The sequence below is a fragment of the Macaca fascicularis genome, chromosome 16, assembly GCF_037993035.2.
Source record: "Macaca fascicularis isolate 582-1 chromosome 16, T2T-MFA8v1.1".
Lineage (NCBI taxonomy): Eukaryota > Metazoa > Chordata > Mammalia > Primates > Cercopithecidae > Macaca > Macaca fascicularis.
The window spans coordinates 10,903,658-10,920,855 of NC_088390.1; the positions used below are offsets into that span (position 1 = coordinate 10,903,658).

At 48.5% G+C, this 17,198-nt stretch overlaps 1 protein-coding gene and 1 long non-coding RNA gene across 4 annotated transcripts in view; one reads left to right on the forward strand and one right to left on the reverse strand.

The window, feature by feature from the left end:
* The window catches only part of LOC102118019 (uncharacterized), a 300,399-nt gene that overhangs the window by 91,779 nt on the left and 191,422 nt on the right, over positions 1–17,198 (forward strand). The gene's annotated exons all lie outside the window — the stretch shown is intronic.
* PIRT (phosphoinositide interacting regulator of transient receptor potential channels) lies at positions 1,688–12,557 on the reverse strand. The gene is made up of 2 exons (XM_005582909.5): positions 12,401–12,557; positions 1,688–5,006 (listed from the first exon to the last, which is right to left on the reverse strand). Exon 2 carries the CDS (start codon positions 4,866–4,868, stop codon positions 4,455–4,457), a length of 414 nt encoding a protein of 137 aa, XP_005582966.1. The 5' UTR covers positions 4,869–5,006; positions 12,401–12,557; the 3' UTR covers positions 1,688–4,454.

The following is a 17,198-nucleotide window of genomic DNA, read 5'->3' on the forward strand; positions in this document are numbered from 1 at the left end:
GGCTGGATGTACCAAGGCCACCTTGCTTTGACAGCGTGGTGATTGGAGGCCTCATTCCTGCCCCTGACCATGCCCGTAGCACGGAACCTCATGCCTATGGCGAGAAGCTCCGGGTATGAGAGCACATGAGCTCTGGAGGCAGCCGGGGGCTTACGCCTCTGATCTGGTGCTTACAGGCTGAGACCCGGGACATGTAACTTACTTTTCTAAGCCTCATTTACTTATCTGGAAAAGGTGTTACAAAGGTTTCAATACAGGGAAGAAAAAGAACAAACTAAACTGTGTGAAAGCCCCCAGCACAGGGTCTGGCACAGAGGAGGTACTCAGAATGCGAGTTTCTTCCTGGCTGGTGGCTCCTTTTGTCTTCCCTTCTGGGCTCCTGGCCAGGAATTTTACCCCCGTCCTGGGCCCTTGCCTGGTGTGCCCTCCCAGCCTGTATGGTGACCTCAGCTCCCTTTCCGCTTTCCCCATCTTGATGATGCTGGTGCCTTCTGCTGCTCCTCAGAGGCCTTTAGAGAGTCTGTGGAGGTGGAGGGTGTGGGCGTGGCCTCTGCAGCTACACCAGCTGGGTTTCAATCATATTGTCCTAGCTTGATGTCCCTCTGCCTTACTTATCTCACCTGTAAAGTGAGGATGATGGTAACAGTATTTCAGGACAGGATTTTGGAAAGGATTGAATGAGTCAGTGAATAAAGGGCTTAGATTTTCTTCAGGCACTTAGTGAGCACCCAATAAACAATCATCATTTCATTCTTCTGCTCTTCAGACACCACCCCAGAATGCCTCCTTGCCAACCACCTCTGATCACCCTTCCTTCTTCTGTCCTCCCCTCCCCAACCTCACCCTCCAAACCCCCCATGGCACAGGGTTGGTGCCACCCAGCGGCATCCCCAGGTACACCCGCTGGGCAGTTTCCTTGCACGTGTTTAATATCAGACATATTTGGAGCTCTGGGTTTTGGTTTTCCGGTGTCCTCTGATCTCTGAGGGCAGGAGACAGTGAGGAGATGGGTATGAGGGTCAAGAAGGGTTGGGAGGCAGGTCATGACTCTGGGAATGTTGCAGGAATTGAAGGAGGAATAAAATATCCTTTGTTCTACCCAGACACACCACCAGTTACTTTCTTTTTTCCTTTATGGATTGAGCCAGCTAGTGCAAGCAGAAAGTCAAGGCCACAGTGAATTTGGTGGGAAGCCAAGTGGAAGAGAGTCAGGATTAAAAAGCTGAAGGGGCAGAGGAGGTCGGCCCAGAAGATGGGGAGAAGGGGCTTAGAAGAAAGGAGACCAGGGAGCTGAACTGCACCTGCTCCTTGTGCCTGCACTTGTCAGTTACTGGGGACATTGATAGGCTGACCTTGGAGCAGCTGCCTGCCTTGCCCTGGAACACTGATTCATTCTGGACAGTTCTTTCTCGGTATCTCTTTTTTTGGTCTCAGTACTTGACTTTTGGGGATGGAAAGAGTTGGAAGCTGCTGGTCTCTGCCCTGTCAGCATCTCAGAGTAGGGTCATCAGTTCCTACAAGATGCCTGAGGAACCATGCACAAAACCCATCCTGTCCATGTTCTCCCAGGTAGCAATCTGGGGAGAAGGATGTGTGGCAATGGAGGGTGGGGGCATTTTAGAGGAATTAATTGGTGGACATAGTCTTGAAATTCCTGAAGAGAGGAATGAAAACACAGCAGACACTGTTACATTGAATACAATTCAACATTACATTGATTCCTTTAGGCTTCAGGTTAGATCAAACTCTCCCAAACATAATAGCCATGGGGAGCATGATACAATCTAGTGAGCTGAAAACATGGAAGCTGGTTCTGTCCTTTGACCCACTGACATGAAAAGAGTCATTGCAGGTGATGCTTTGTTGCAGAAATGTGGAGTCTGACCTGGGCTGCATTCCCAGATCAGGTGCATCCATACTTCAGCCTTCCATGGGGCAACAGGCATTGGCAAATACCTCAATGTCCTGCCTCAGTGTGACCCTGGAACATTTCCAGCCCACACTCATGTGGAGGATCCCAGTGGGGATGACAATGTTTGGGGATATTTCCTCATGTTTTCTCTGCTGAGAAACTAGCTTGAGTGGGCAGGGAATGGAGGCAGGTACTGCTAGAGTCTGCAAAGTGAATCCAGAACCTGGACTTCTAGAGTTGTGGTTGTCCTCAAACTTCCTTCCACTAAGACATCCGTGATAGCGGCATGCAAATGGGCCCTCCTCATATAGCTGTGCCCAGGCTACAAGCTCCTGGGCAGAGGAAATGAGGCACCCGGAGTATGGGTTTCCAGTGAGTGAGTTGGGGCCCATCCCATTTGCTCCCATTTAAGAACGCATCGAGAAATGCAAGGGTGATATTATAGGGCCAATCTCAAATCTGTATTCATGTCAGAAGAAGAAAAATGATCTGCAAGGTTTGTCACTGAGGCACTAAAACTATGATTAATGACATAGCACTTGCAACGCTCCCAAGATTGGTCCTGACCGCCTGTGTGCAGGGCTAGAGGTGAGCTAGAGACCTGGCCACACTGGCATGGGTCTGCATGAAGGCTATGGCCATCCTGGGTGAGCCTCAACGGTCATGAGCTCCCCAAACTCTGACTCCGTGGGTGGGTCAGGTAAGGGGTGGTCCCCATGACAAAAGTGCTTGCATCCATGGATTTTCCCACAGTGCAGAGGGAATAAGGATGGATTCTGGCTCTGCATATGGAACTGCCATGGAGGATGGGGATATCTGGAGGGCCATGGTGACTGGGGAGGCCACAAGGCTGAGGAGTGAAGAGAATTACCTCAAGACAAGGGTGATTCTGGTGCAGGATGCTCTCCTCTCACACCTCATTACCAAATGCTCTCCAGGAGTCTTTGGCTTGGCCTAGGGCAGTGTGACTGGCCCCCTCACAGGTACCACTTCTGTTCCTTCACCTATGGGCCTCTTGATTGCCACAGGGAGTTACAGAAGCACTTACCTCTCAGGGACTCTCTGCTTGGCAGGCCCTCTGGAAACCCACTTCCCGTCTCTACCATAGACCCCAGGAGGCCCTCAATGTGCCTCCAGGAGAAGCTACACTAGGCACTTGGGGAAGAGGTGGGAAGCCGGGCAAGAGAGGGATGAAGTAAAAACACCTGGGAGTCAGACAAGGAGCCGTGCAGTTTCCTAATTCCATCGTGCTTCTCCTTCCCCAAGCGGCTCCTGCACACACATGGCAGCGCCTGCTGCTCCCAATGCTGTTCTTTCCTCTCTTTGGCAACTCTTATCCTTCCTTTCGTTTTTGGGTTGGAGGACATGGCCTCCAGGAATTTCTCTGTCCTCTCTCAAGTTTAGGGTAGACGCCTCCTGTGCTCCCACAAACACCTGCATTTTGCTGGTTGGCTTGGCTGCCTCTCTCACCTTGGGAAGCAAGAAGACAGCAGGGATCGTGTCTTGCTCCCAGCCAGGGCTTATCCCAGAGCGGGACACTGAATAAGTATTGACTTTTTTGTTGGGCGGGGGCAGGGATAACAGAAGTTGGAATTTTCTAGCGTGAATTCCATCTCTAGAAACCTACAGATCATTCGGATATGGAACTTGATCCTCTCCATTTTGATCTTGATAGACGTGAAGGGGAAAACAATCTTACAGGATCCCTCCGTATCTTTCCATTTTGCTGTTCTAGATGCAGAGGTAGAGGCAGGCGTAGGAAAGAAATTAGGGCAACATGCATTCGTCCTCAGCTAATGACCAAGTTCAAAGAAAGTGGTCAATGAGAAGAAGTTAGAAGGTCAAGCAGGAACCGTGACATCCCCTGGCCTACCCCACTGATGTAAATATTATATAATTAGGAGTTAAACTTCTTCAGCTGACAAACCCCTAGAGTCATGTTGCCATGTCCAGGGGCACGTGTCATCTTGGAGAGTGTTTTTCCCAGGCCTCCCTTCATTGTTCAGTCTTTGGAATGTTTGACACTTGTGATCTTGAAAGTCTGCTGAGGGAGCTGGGGCTGTCAAACCCAATGGGTCAGAACTCAGCCGTCCCTCCCTCCTCTGTAAAGGACCTCCATGGGTCAGTTTTGGTTCCAGAAGGATGCAAATGAAGAATCCAGCTCTGGCACTCAGATATGTAAACAAGAAGTTCTCCCTGGGGCACAGCCCACCCCCGAAGAATTTCCCAGCATGCATTGCACTTGGTAGAGAGCGTTGGATGAATGATGTCTGGATGCAGAGGCAGGGGGTTAGAGTGACAAAAGGGAAGGCCACAGCCAAGATCCAAGGAAGCATCAGTCAGAATACAGATAAAGTGGATATATCTGGCAACATTCCCGGCTGCATGGAGGATGGAGCCCTGAGCTCTGTCTTCCCCACTGGGTCAGGAAGAGCATTTTCCTGAATCAGTTTTATGGCACCCCACAGAGGAGAAGGGGATGTCGGATGTGGTCGTCAGATCTTCTCCCAGTCAAGGTGGCAGGGAGATGCGGAAACCACCATCAGCGAGTCAGGAAGAAGGACTTGAGGCTGCGTAAGAAATTCGACTTCTGTCTGTGCTTCTGTTTCTTTTTGATGATGGGCACCCACACCAGCCCGCACACCAGCATCATGAGTCCCAGGGACAGGAAGCCGGGCCCTACCATTTTGAGGATGGAGAGATTATTCTTACTCAGCTTCAAGGTGTAGGCCAAGCAGGTGATGACCACGCCAAAAAGCAGGATGGCACCGCCCACCGACATGATGACGATGGGCTTGCGGTAGATTTCCCAGTTACTCCTGGGGGTGGTGGTCCAGACAGACTCGCTCCTGGAGCTGATGCACAGGGAGCTGGCGGTCTGGCTGGGCAGCAGGTCCTTGGCTTCTGGAGACTTCTCATCGACCTCTAGAACCTTGGGGAGAGTCTCCATCGTCATGATTGCTCAGGACTGGGCACCTAGGACCGGCAAAAGTTGGAAACAAGAGTGGAGCCAAAGGAATCCTCACACACCCTTCCTGTACTCAGCATCCATCTCTAGCCCCGCTCTCAGTGGAGGGTGAACAAGGTCTTTGAGCTGAAGCCAAAAAAAAAAAAGTGAAATGAAATTCACATAAATAAGAAACCACCCAAGCTGGTATAATTTTTTTTCTTGTGAGAGATAACTATTACAACATTTTATTCAATAGCTTTTACTCTTTAAAACAAGGATCACTATTTAAATATTTATTCAATAGCTTTTAATATTTAAAACAAGTGATGCCATTTTAGAAACAAACAAAAGCTATAGTTTTTTTTTTCTTTTTTTTTTAGACAGAGTCTCCCTCTGTCACCCAGGCTGGAGTGTAGTGGCGTAACCTCAACTCACTGCAACCTCCACCTCCCAGGTTCAAGTGATTCTTCTGCCTCAGCCTCCTGAGTAGCTGGGATTACAGGCACCCGCCATGAAGCCTGGCTAATTTTTGTATTTTTAGTAGAGACAGGTTTTCACCATGTTGGCCAGGCTGGTCTTGAACTCCTGATCTCAAGTTATCCACCTGCCTCGGTCTCCCAAAGTGCTGGGATTACAGGCGTGAGGCACCGCACCCGGTCAGCTATAGTTTATTGAACGGCATTTTATTTTCAGACCCAACCACTTTCTAGCTGTCTGATCTTGATGGAACTACTCAACCTCTCTTTGTCTCAGTTTTCTTACCTATAAGATGAGGATAACATTACTTCTTTCATAGAATTTTCAAAAAGGTCATGTGAGTTAAGTGGTGTAATGCATTGATATAATGCCTAGCATATGGCAAATACTCCATAAATGATATCGTTTGTCTATTAGAAGAGTGATGCTTTATAGATAAATTCTGCATGCGTGTCCTGTGCCAGACACTGCATCAAACACTTCCTTTATTAAACTGAAACTCACAACAAACCTGTGAATTAGGCATTAGTTCTGTTTTACAGATGAGATAGTGAAGCTTCAGAGAGGTGAAGCAACGTCTTGAAGATCACACGATAAGGAACTACCCAAGCTCAGATGTGAACCCGTTACTCCTACCGGGCTATGCACAGGTTGGAGAACACCGTTTCGTGCAGCCTGGACTTTCATGTGCTCTGTCAGCAGAGGACAGTGAGGTCTCAGGTTCACAGTGCAACCTTTTTTCCTGTTTTTGAGATGGAGTTTCACTCTTGTTGCCCAGGCTGGAGTGCAATGGAGTGATCTCAGCTCACCGCAACCTCTGCCTCCCAGGTTCAAGCAATCCTCCTGTCTCAGCCTCCTGAGTAGTGGGGATTACAGGCATACACCACCATACCCAGCTAATTTTGTATTTTTAGTAGAGGCAGGGTTTCTCCATGTTGGTCAGGCTGGTCTCGAATTCCTGACCTCAGGTGATCCACCCACCTGGGCCTCCCAAAGTGCTGGGATTATAGGCATGAGTCACCGTGCCCAGCCCCCACAGTGCAACCTTCTAAGATCTAAATGCTACCCTTCCCCACCCTCCATGTTAATTACATTGAGGCCAATTTCCAGCTTCAGGCCTATTCTTAGGCCTGGAAAGGTATGGAGTCTCACTCAACTGCCCACTCCAGTGTCTCATCGAGAGCCCATCTGCATGGCTCTCAGCCACTGGGACTCCCTCATCTCTGACCCCAACTCAGGAAAGGTAGATGGTCATCCATGTAGAGCAATTTCAGGGCTGGGCTGTAGAGAAGTACTGCTTGCCCACCAAATACTTCACCATACCAATGCTTTCTCAAATTCTTTTAATGTCAGATTAAAGGATTTCTTTTATTTTCTTTTATTTTTTTATGTGTAGTTTTGCTGTTGTCGCCCAGGCTGGAGTGCAAAGGTACGATCTCGGCTCACTGCCACCTCCGCCTCCCGGGTTCCAGCGATTCTCCTGCCTCAGCCTCCTGAGTAGCTGGGACTACAGACACTCGCCACCACACCCAGCTAATTTTTGTGTTTTCAGTAGAGACAGGGTTTCACCATGTTGGTCAGGCTGGTCTCGAACTCCTGACCTCAGGTGATCCACCCTCCTTAGCCTCCCAAAGTGCTGGGATTATAGGTGTGAGCCACCGCGCCCAGCCTCGATTAAAGCCTTACATTTCATAATCAGAAATGTGGCTTCAAGGCAAGGGTCTATATATTTACAACAAGGTCATAAGATGTAAACGATTGATACTAGATACTTCCTGAGGATAGGTTCTGTTTGAGAGAGCCCAGGTTCCCTGCCTGGAGGTTTCACAAAGGTACTGCCCTGATTCATCTTTCAGATGTCTCCAAGGTGTCTGTCTGTACAGTGCTCTGTACCCCAGAGATTTAGCTTATCTTTAACTGAATGAGTAAGTAAATGAACAACTCTCTCTCCCTTGTTTCCCCTCCTCTCCCTTCCACTGGTTGCTAAGGACAAACGCAGGACCTTCTCCACTTACATAGAAACCACTTACACACTTATTTATCTTCTAGCAGGAGCCTGGATCCTTCCCTGCAGTAAGCTCAGGCATTTGCTGCTGTCTGGGACAGAGTCTGCAGGCTCTCTCCTCCTGTACCCCGAGTCCTCAAGCTCTCTGGCTGTTCTCTGAGGGTCCCCTGCCTGCTTGGGATGACTTTCCTTAAGCAGTTCTCCTAGGCTTCTGCTCTTTTTCCCTCTTCAGATCAAAGCCTCTGGACCTTGGCTTCTACCCTCTTACCTGGCCAAGAATCCTGCGCTTCCTCCTCTGGCTGCTTCTTCTGTTTCCTGTTTGGCTACTCATGCCCCACTCACATCAGCATTTACAAATATCCCTGTTTGTGAGTGGGATGCGAGAGATTTCTTTCCATAGCAGAAAATTGTATCGGGGAAGGTGGACTATTCATCCTGGTCACAATGAAACCACCTTCCCCAGCTCAAATAGGATGCCTGCGAGGGAGGCTGGAATTAGACTCAGATCTGTGGTGGGGTGCACTTTGGGAAACCATGTTACTGGCCAGGAGTTAAAGACAGCTTGGGATAAAGGAGTTGGTGTCTGGAGCTGGTGGCTCCCAAGTCCTGATACTTGTTACATTTATCTGCAACCTGCCCCTTCCGCTTGACCAAGGCACTTCTACACAGAGAGGGGTCCTTCACTGAATGCGTTCTCCTTCAATCCTTCCGACGGTGTTAGTTTCAGCTGAATCTCTCCAACCTGCTCATTCCCTCCCTCACTGCTCAGGCCTGAACTTTTCTGAACTAGTGTTACCCCCGACCCCAAGAATAATGATTCCATTCTCTAGAACAAGCAGTTACAGATCCCTCCCCTTTAACAGGGAGACAGAGGAGTTGTAACCAAGGCCTTCAGAATTTGGCCTTGGTGATATTACAGTTTGGATCTCTGCTTCCTACGACTCGAAAATATTACAAGGTGCTTTTGTAACCGTAGACACTCAGTGTGTACTTCCCTTTGAAGCCTGTGGTATATTTGCATAAGCGAAGCAGCCATTTAAAAAATGATTTTTTTTTTTCTCTGTGGGCTGAGGGGCAGGGATGGGTTCATAAAGCTGTTAGGAGACCTTGTGCTGGTTATTGCAATCTGGTCTCATATGAGGGTGTTTGATCATCTTAAGCAGAATTTCTTTTTCTCAGTAGTCATTTCCAGTCCTTTTCAGTGAAGACATGGGGAGATATGATTGCTGTTTCCTGAGGTTGGAAAGGTTGTGATGAAGGAATTAAAATGCAGGGATTCTCAGTGGTGCCAGAGAAGATAGCTGGGGCTGGGCAGGGAAGGGCTTGCTCCTGGGAGCCGCCATCTGGGAGTGAGGGAGCTCCGGAACAGGAAGTGTTCAACTGGGTGGGGACTTAATCATAGTAACAACCAGGCTGAGAAGGCTGCAGGCTGGCACCAAGAAACAGTGCTGGTCTGGGACTATATAGCAACGAGAAGCCAGACGGAGAAAGAATGCATGCGATGTGATCTCATTTCCGTAAAATTCAAATACATGTAAAACAGTCTATGCTATGAGAGGTTAGGATAGTGGCTGCCTTTGGTGGTGGTAGTGACTGGAATGGGGACTTTTGAGGTGCTGGCGATGTTCTGATTCTGTTTTTTTGTTGTTGTTTTTTTGTTTTTTTTTTTTTTTTTGAGACGGAGTTTCGCTCTTGTCGTCCAGGCTGGAGTGCAGTGGCACGATCTCGGCTCACTGCAACCTCCACCTCCCAGGTTCACGCCATTCACCTGCCTCAGCCTCCTGAGTAGCTGGGACTACAGGTGCCCGCCACCATGCCTGGCTAATTATTTGTATTTTTAGTAGAGACGGGGTTTCACCATGTTAGCCAGGATGGTCTCAATCTCCTAACCTCATGATCCGCCCGCCTTGGCCTCCTAAAGTATTGAGATTACAGGAGTGAGCCACCGTGCCCGGCCTTTTTGTTTTGTTTTGTTTTAACTACAGAAGGTTAGAACCTGACTCGTACTGCTTTACCAAGTCACTGGTTCTGTTCCTTCCCACCCGGTGGTTGTAAAAAACTCCCTTTGATCTTACAGCCAGGTGTTAGGAAGGGAGCAGCTCACAAGGCGACATGGAGGCAGCTGTGAAGGGGCAAAGGCAGGACGCACTGACTAACTCCTCCCTGCCTCCCTTCTTTGGCCTGAGTGACCACTCACTTCGCCAAGGCAGGCTTCCTTCTGCTGGCTGAAGTTCCTACAAAAATCTCCAATGTACCTCAGCTGCTTCTCCAAGGCCAAAGAAGCCACGTGGCTGGGGAAGGCAGGTGCTTTTTCTACAATAATAATAACGACCATTTATCAAATGCTTAGTGTGTGGCGGGAACCACGCTAAATGCTTTGTCTGCATTGCCTCATTTCATCCTCCCATCCAGTCACTCCTCTGCGGAAGCTATATTCTTGCCCCACTTTGCAGGTGAGGAAACTGAGGATCAGAGAGGTATAAGTGACTTGCTCAAGATGACTCACAGGTGAGGAGAGCATCTGGATTGGAATGTGAGTTTTGCAGCCTGCCTGGCTCCAGACTCTGTGTTCAAGTCTATCCCACCCCTCTTTGGGGCAGTTTTAATGTTTCTTTTCAAAATTATGGGAAAAGCAAGTGGGGAGGACACCCGAGGTGGGACATAGTGAATGGAACTGCAGCCTTGGCTGAGGAGATAGGCCCAGGAATGTTGGGTGGAGCTGCCAAGGATGCCAGGGTCCCCGAGCTGGGGCCAGCAAGCAGCAAGAGGCCAGCAAGGGGCCTGTGGCACAGCGGCCTCAAAGTCACCACTGTCACCATGCCACAAATCCAGCATAAGATGCCTGGCGTATGCCACTTTCTTTGCCTGGGGAGTCTCTTTTAATCCTCCACTTTGAGAGGGTAATACTATTATCATTCCCATTTTGCAGCTAGGAACACAGGCTCAGAGCTGCCGGCCTCCAGATCCTGCTTTTATTTTATTTTATTATTTAATTTAATTTTAATTTAATTTAATTTAATTTAATTTAATTTAATTTTATGATGGAGTTTTCCTCTTTTGCCCAGGCTAGAGTGAACTGGTATGATCTTAGCTCACTGCAACCTCCACCTCCCAGGTTCAAGCGATTCTCCTGCCTCAGCCTCTCAAGTAGCTGAGATTACAGGTGCTGCCACCACGCCTGGCTAATTTTTGTATTTTTAGTAGAGACGGGGTTTTGCCACGTTGGCCAGGCTGGCCTTGAACTCCTGACCTCAGGTGATCCACTTCCCTCAGCCTCCCAAAGTGTTAGGATTACCGGCGTGAGCTACTGTGCCCGACCAGCCCTGCTCTTTTATTTATGCTTTCTCAAGGAAAGGGCCCTGCCTTTTTTTCTTCTTGTTTTCTTCACTTGCATTCCACCACCCCGTACCTGTACACCTCCACCTCCGAACTCACTCCCCAGCCTTTCCCTGGTGCTGTCCTCCTTTGAACGTGCTGAAATACGGTTGGTATTAATAGGGTTGTCAGATTTAGAGAATAAAACTACAAGGTGTCCAGTTACATTTCAGCCTCAGATCAACAATGGATACCTTTCTCGTATAAGAATGTTTCGATATTGCATGGGAGCAATGCATGCAAAAAACTTATTCATCATCAAATTCAAATTGAATTGGGTATCTGGCAATACATCTGGTGACCTTAATATTGTAAGAGGTTCCGCTGTGCTGCTGTGCGTGGACCTGGAGTTATCTGGCCCTTCCCGAGTTTCTGCCCCTCAGGTCCCTCCATCTACAGAGCTCCGATAGCACCTGGGCTATTCTAGGAGTTGCAAGAGCTGAAAGCAGAGGAGAGAGGCACACATTACCTCACTGCTGGGAGGCTGGGCCCAGTAAGGGGAGTCTGGGGGAGAAGCGGGGAAGGCAGGATGGAAGTGGTGGGAGTAACACCATGTATTATTCCTGTGGAAGACCCAGAGTGGTGAGAAGTGGAGGGTCCTCCTGTTTCCCTCATGGAGTCCCCATTAATGCCCCACCCATCTCCAGCTTGCCAGTGGTCGTCCTCAGAGTCCCTTGTCTTCTCTGGCGGTGCTGTCTTCCCCTCACCAGGACATTCTGTTGGTGACTGTCCACCCCTCTGAGAAGGTGAGTGGGAGCCAAGTGTCTGGGCTGATAAAGTAGAAGCTAGAGAGTTTCTGAGTAAGCTGCTGCTGTCACCATGGCCATGGCCACCCATCTGTCAGCTGCTCATAGCGCTTCTAGGAAGGGAAGTTTCCCAAAGGTCACAGTCAACCTGGAGGGTGCCACTCACCTCCCTCGTCGGGCCACCCAGCTGGTGCCCAGACCCTGGCCAGTGACAGGGTAGAAAAATAACTTGGGCGATCATGTGTGTGATCACGTCTGGCTTTACCCGGATATAGGGTCCCCACGGCACACAGTTGCCTGACTGAGCCACGTCTTTGTCTGTGTCTGCATGTGCCTGCCTTGTTCCCCCTTTCTGAGATAAAACTCCCGAGGCAGCCAGCGCACCCTACCTTGTTTTTCTGGCACCTGCCCCAGGCACCTGCCACAGCTGTAGGAGGAAGACATTGGCAGCTGCTGAGGTCTGATACGGGGTGCCCAGGAGGATGGCCTGGGTCGGAGATTCCGCCCATGTCCTCTGGGGTCTGGGGGTGGCCTTGCATTTTATGGTCTGGCTTTTTTTGCTCCTTCTCCCACCTAGATTTGGTAGGATAGTCCCTGCCCAGCCCTTCCCATAATGGCTGCTAACGGTGAAGGCTGGATGCTATACACGCAGGACTGAAGCAGCCCTCTGCCCACAAATTCCCTTCTTCCCAGTACACAGCAAGGGGCGGCCCCCTTCCTCCAGCCACCCCTGTCTGCCAAGACCCTCAGCAGGCAGTGCCTCCAGGCTGGCTTCACCCCCTCCCGGGGCATAGCCCCCTCTCCTCTGCTTGTTGTTCCTACTTGCCTTCCAACCCCAGTTCAATGACAACACGCTCCAAAACAAAGTTAAAACCAGCTCTTTCCTCCAGTGAGGTGGAAGGAAGGGCAGAGGGAAACGTTCCCTCCTTACTTACTGTCCTCGACGTCCCAGGGGAGGATGGGGGACCTGGGAATCACTCGGTGCTCATGCAAGGAGGAAGCCGGCAATGACTTTCTGCTCAAGTCCATGCCAGCCGGAGAAAGCCACCCTGACCACATCCAGAAGTCGGTGTGCTGTGAATCCCAGCAACTGAGCAGGCTCCAGCAGGGATGGATGAGCTCACCAGGCGATGGCCTAATGGGTTAACTCTTTGTGAGCTGTTGGCACGGGTCCTCGGAATGTGGCTTTCTCAGCTGCGCTCAGCCACAATGAGATGAATCTTGTGAAAAATTCATGATGCTTCTCTGCAGTCTGTCTTCAAGTTTCATGGAGGCGTGCGTTCCGTTGATGCCAGGGCAGGGCAGCTTCTCCTGACCCAGGCTCAGAAATCAGAGGACCTGGAGTTTCTGGGTTGGTGGAGGTGTGTGGCGGTGCCACGGTGGTGGGGATGGGTTGCCAAAGACTGGATCAGACCCTCTGGCTGACTCACGCTACACTGGGTCTGTTCAGTGCAGGCCTTAGTAATTCGATCTGGGAACTCTCTGTGTTCTTGATATTGGAGGGGGCACATACAGACTTAGAAAACACCCTTGGTGGCAAGATGGCAGGGACACTCCTTGGAACTTTCCAATGCCTATGGGTGGGCACTCTATGTTACAAAATGCCAGGAGTCCACAACAGGACTTACCCCCATCCCGGTCCCGACATCTCAAACAGAGGCAAAAGAGCTTGTTCCCCATCACTCCTCCAATCATTCCTCACGATGCCCTGTTGCTTTTCATGCGATGCCTGCTGCCACCGTGATGCGAAGAGAATGATGAATATCAGTGCAAGGAGGGTGAAAAGGTTTGCACCTCTATAAACCTTTACCGGTCTGTGCTTGGAGAAGCTGGGTGTGAGATGTTGAGTAGCCACTTCTCAAGATGCTGATGCATACACTGAGGTCAGCAAAATTGCCTACAATTCTGGAAGGCACGCTGGCTCCTGCCCTGGTCCACACTAACCTGAGAATGTGGGCAGCTGCTGCTCCTCAGGATGACTGGTGGGTGGGCATCCTTGCTACTGGGAACAGTACACTGAGGGGCGTCCTCTGTGGTCTGTTGGGAGGGCTTTCCTAGGAGCCGTCCAAGGAAGCTGCTGTCAAGGCAGGTATGAGAATCTCCCATATTTGACATCTTGAGTTCCTCACGTGTGCAATGAGCAGGAGATTCTGAGCCTGGAAGGCTCTGCAGAAGTTGCTATGTGATTCACGCCTAGAGAAGCAGACAGCCAGGAGGATGAGCCTGTCCCCCGAGCTGCTGTGAGAGATCAGGTTGAGTACTCCCTCTGTCCTCTGCGAAGATGAGCATCTCTGCTCAGGGCAGTGAGCAGTGAGAGGCCTGCCTTGAGTGTCCAGGGGAACTTGACGTTGAAGGTTTTTGAGGATGTGAGTTGCTTTGCCTTAGGTGCCTCTGACTTTATACTCAAATCAGTTTGTAACACCAAGTGACCTGGCTTGCAGAGGAACCCTAGAGTGAATTATTTTGCAATGCAAATAATCAAATGATTTATTTATTTATTTTTACAAAGTTCAGGCTAGTCCCCCACCCTCTGCAGGGCATGGCAGTGCGGCAGAGTAATACCATCTGTAAGTCAAACCCTTATTTATTACTCCCTCCATGTCAGGCACTCTTCTAAGCGCTTTATATATACAGCAATTCACTTATTCCCCACACAACTCTATAAGGTAGCTATGTGAGGTATATTGCTATCTCTGTATTTGGCCTTGGATGAATTACTTCTTTGGGCCTTAATTTCCTCATGTATTCATTGAGTGGGATCATTACTACATCACAGAGTTTTTATGAAGATTAAATGAGAAAATGCTCATAGCAAGTGCTTAAAGAATGTATACATAATATATATGCATATAATAGACATGTGTATAAGCATATATTTAAGTATAAATGTAAATTGGAGGGGCAGCAAGCATCAGAGGAGAACATGTCCAGGGTTGAAGCTGTTCTGTCTGCAGACCCCCTTCCTAGCAGGACAGATGAGGAGGCGTGAGGAGCCATCATGGTCCCTGGGCAGCTGACTCTGGTGTCTCGGGTTGAAGAGGCTGCTACTGCAGCTGTGGTGTTGAAGGGGATGGGAGCAGGGATGGTCGCTGCCTGGGGATGGCTCCTAGCCTCTTATCCAGAGTGCCCTAACTCCCCACCGTGTAGCTGCTCCTGCTCAGCGCTGTGCCCCCTGCCAGTCCAGTGTTGCAGGAGACAGGTAGGGTGACCAGCCATCCAGGCTTACTGGGTACTGATGGATTTCCTGAAATATGGGACTTTCAGTGCTAAAACCATGAACATTCCAAGCAAACCAGATGAATTGGTTTCCTTAGTAAACACTTTTGGGCAGTGGCATGTCATTTGGAACACCTGTCCCTGTGCATGTGGGCTGTCTCCTTCTGGAATGTTCTCTGTATTTGGCTTCACCCCCCTCCCAGGGCATAGAGTCTTGTGGGCAAAGGCGGCCTTCTCTCTTCCACCCCCACCCTGGGGCTAGGGGCCCTCCCTCCCAGCCTGCTTCCCCTCTTGCTTCCCCTGGCTTTGCATCTTGCTCTGTTCTTGGGCACAGTTTGAGAGGAGGCTGGGACTCCCTCCGAGCATAGTTTCCAAGAGTTTCCAAAAGTGGTGGTGTTTCCTTTCGGCTTGCTGTGTGTTTCGTTAGGATAATGAGTTACCTAATGGTTATTAGACTATAATAAAAAGGTACCAAAACAAACAGTGCAAGACAAGGATGTCAACATAGGCACCTCTTTGTTAGGCTTGTCACCGACCACCAGTGCTGACAGCCCACCCCGGACTCCTTCCCTTGGTTAGAACCTCACACCCCCTCTGCACTGGCATTGGCAATGTATGTACGTATTTATTTATTTTTGAAACAAGGTCTCACTCCTGTTTCCCAGGCTGGAGTGCACTGGTGTGCTTGGCTCACAGCAGCCTTGACTCCCACGTGCAAGTGATTCTCCCTCCTCAGCCTCCCAGTAGCTGAGATTATAGATGTGCCCCACCATGCCTGGCTAATTTTTTTGTTTGCATTTTTTGTTGTTGTTGTTGTTGTTGTAGAGATGGGGTTTCACCATGTTGTCCAGGCTGGTCTTGAACTCCTGAGCTCAAGCGATCTGCCTGCCTCAGCCTCCCAAAGTGCTGGAATTACAGGCGTGAGCCACCGCGCCTGGCCTGTCTTCATTTAGCTGACCCAGTCAGTCTGGCCTCGGCCCTGCACAGCCGCTGGGCCTTCCCTCTTCTGCTCTATTATACTGCTTGATGATTGTCTGTCCCTGACTCGCATTGCCTAAACTCCTCAGAATAGTATTTTTTTTAATAAAAAATGTTTGTTATGAAAAATTTTAAACACGCACACATGTGCATGCATTCCACAATCACAATTACAATCACAGCTTCAACAATTATCAACGTTGATTCTTTTTCATTTGTCTCCCTTGTATATATATAAGGTTGACCCTTGAGAACAACACAAGTTTCGAGGGTCCACTTACATGTTGGCAATGTTTCTTTGAGATAGGGTCTGGCTGTCGTCCAGGCTGGAGTGCAGTGGTGCGATCCCAGTTCGCTGCAGCCTCGAACTTCTGGGCTCAAGCAATCCTCCCATCTTAGCCTCCTGAGTAACTAGGACTACAAGCACGAGCCACCATGCCTGGCTAACTTTCAATTTTTCTATAGAGATGGTGTCTTGCTATATTGCCCAGGCTGGTCTTGAACTTCCATCTTCAAGCGATCCTCCTGCCTGGGCCTCCCACAGTGCTGAAATTACAAGGAATGAGCCACTATGCCTGGCCTGGATATTTCTTCCATAAATATATTGACTTTTTTGAGACTTGTGACAATTTGAAGAAACCTACATACGAACTGTATAGCCTAGAAATATTGAAAAAATTAAGAAAAAATTAGATATGTTATAAATGCATAAAATATGAATAAATACTGGCATGGCACAGTGGCTCACATCTGTAATCCCAGCACTTTGGGAGGCCGAGGTGGGTGGATCACGAGGTCACAAGATTGAGACCATCCTTGCTAACACGGTGAAATTCTGTCTCTACTAAAAATGCAAAAAAAAAAAAAAAAAAAAAAAAAAAATTAGTCAGGCGAGGTGGTGGGCGCCTGTAGTCCCAGTTACTTGGAAGGCTGAGGTAGGAGAATGGTGTGAACTCAGGAGGTGGAGGTTGCAGTGAGCCAAGATCGCCCCGCTGCACTCCAGCCTGGGCAACAGAGTGAGACTCTGTTTCAAAAAAAAATATATATATATAAAAAATATATATTATATTATAATATATATTTTTATATTTATAATATATTATAATACATATTTTAATATTTATTATATATTATATTTAATATATTATATGTTAAATAATATCTTGATATAGATTAATAATATAATAATATTTTTATATATTATATATTATAAATATATATTTATATTTATTATATATTATAATATATAATATGTTATAATATATATGATATGTAATTATATATAATACCAATATATATGAGTAGATACTGTTTCATTTATATGTTAATTGACTCTTCATCTTATCAGTAAGGCCTCTGGTCAACAATAGGATATTAGTAATTAAGTTTGGGGGAGTCAAAAGTTACACTTGAAGTTTTGACTGCACAGAGGGTGGCACCCCTAACCCCCACATTGGTCAAGATACTTTGTTTCATTTAGTATTTTAAAGTGAATTATAGACATCTCTTCTTCAGTAAAGCCTTGCACATAGACAGTTG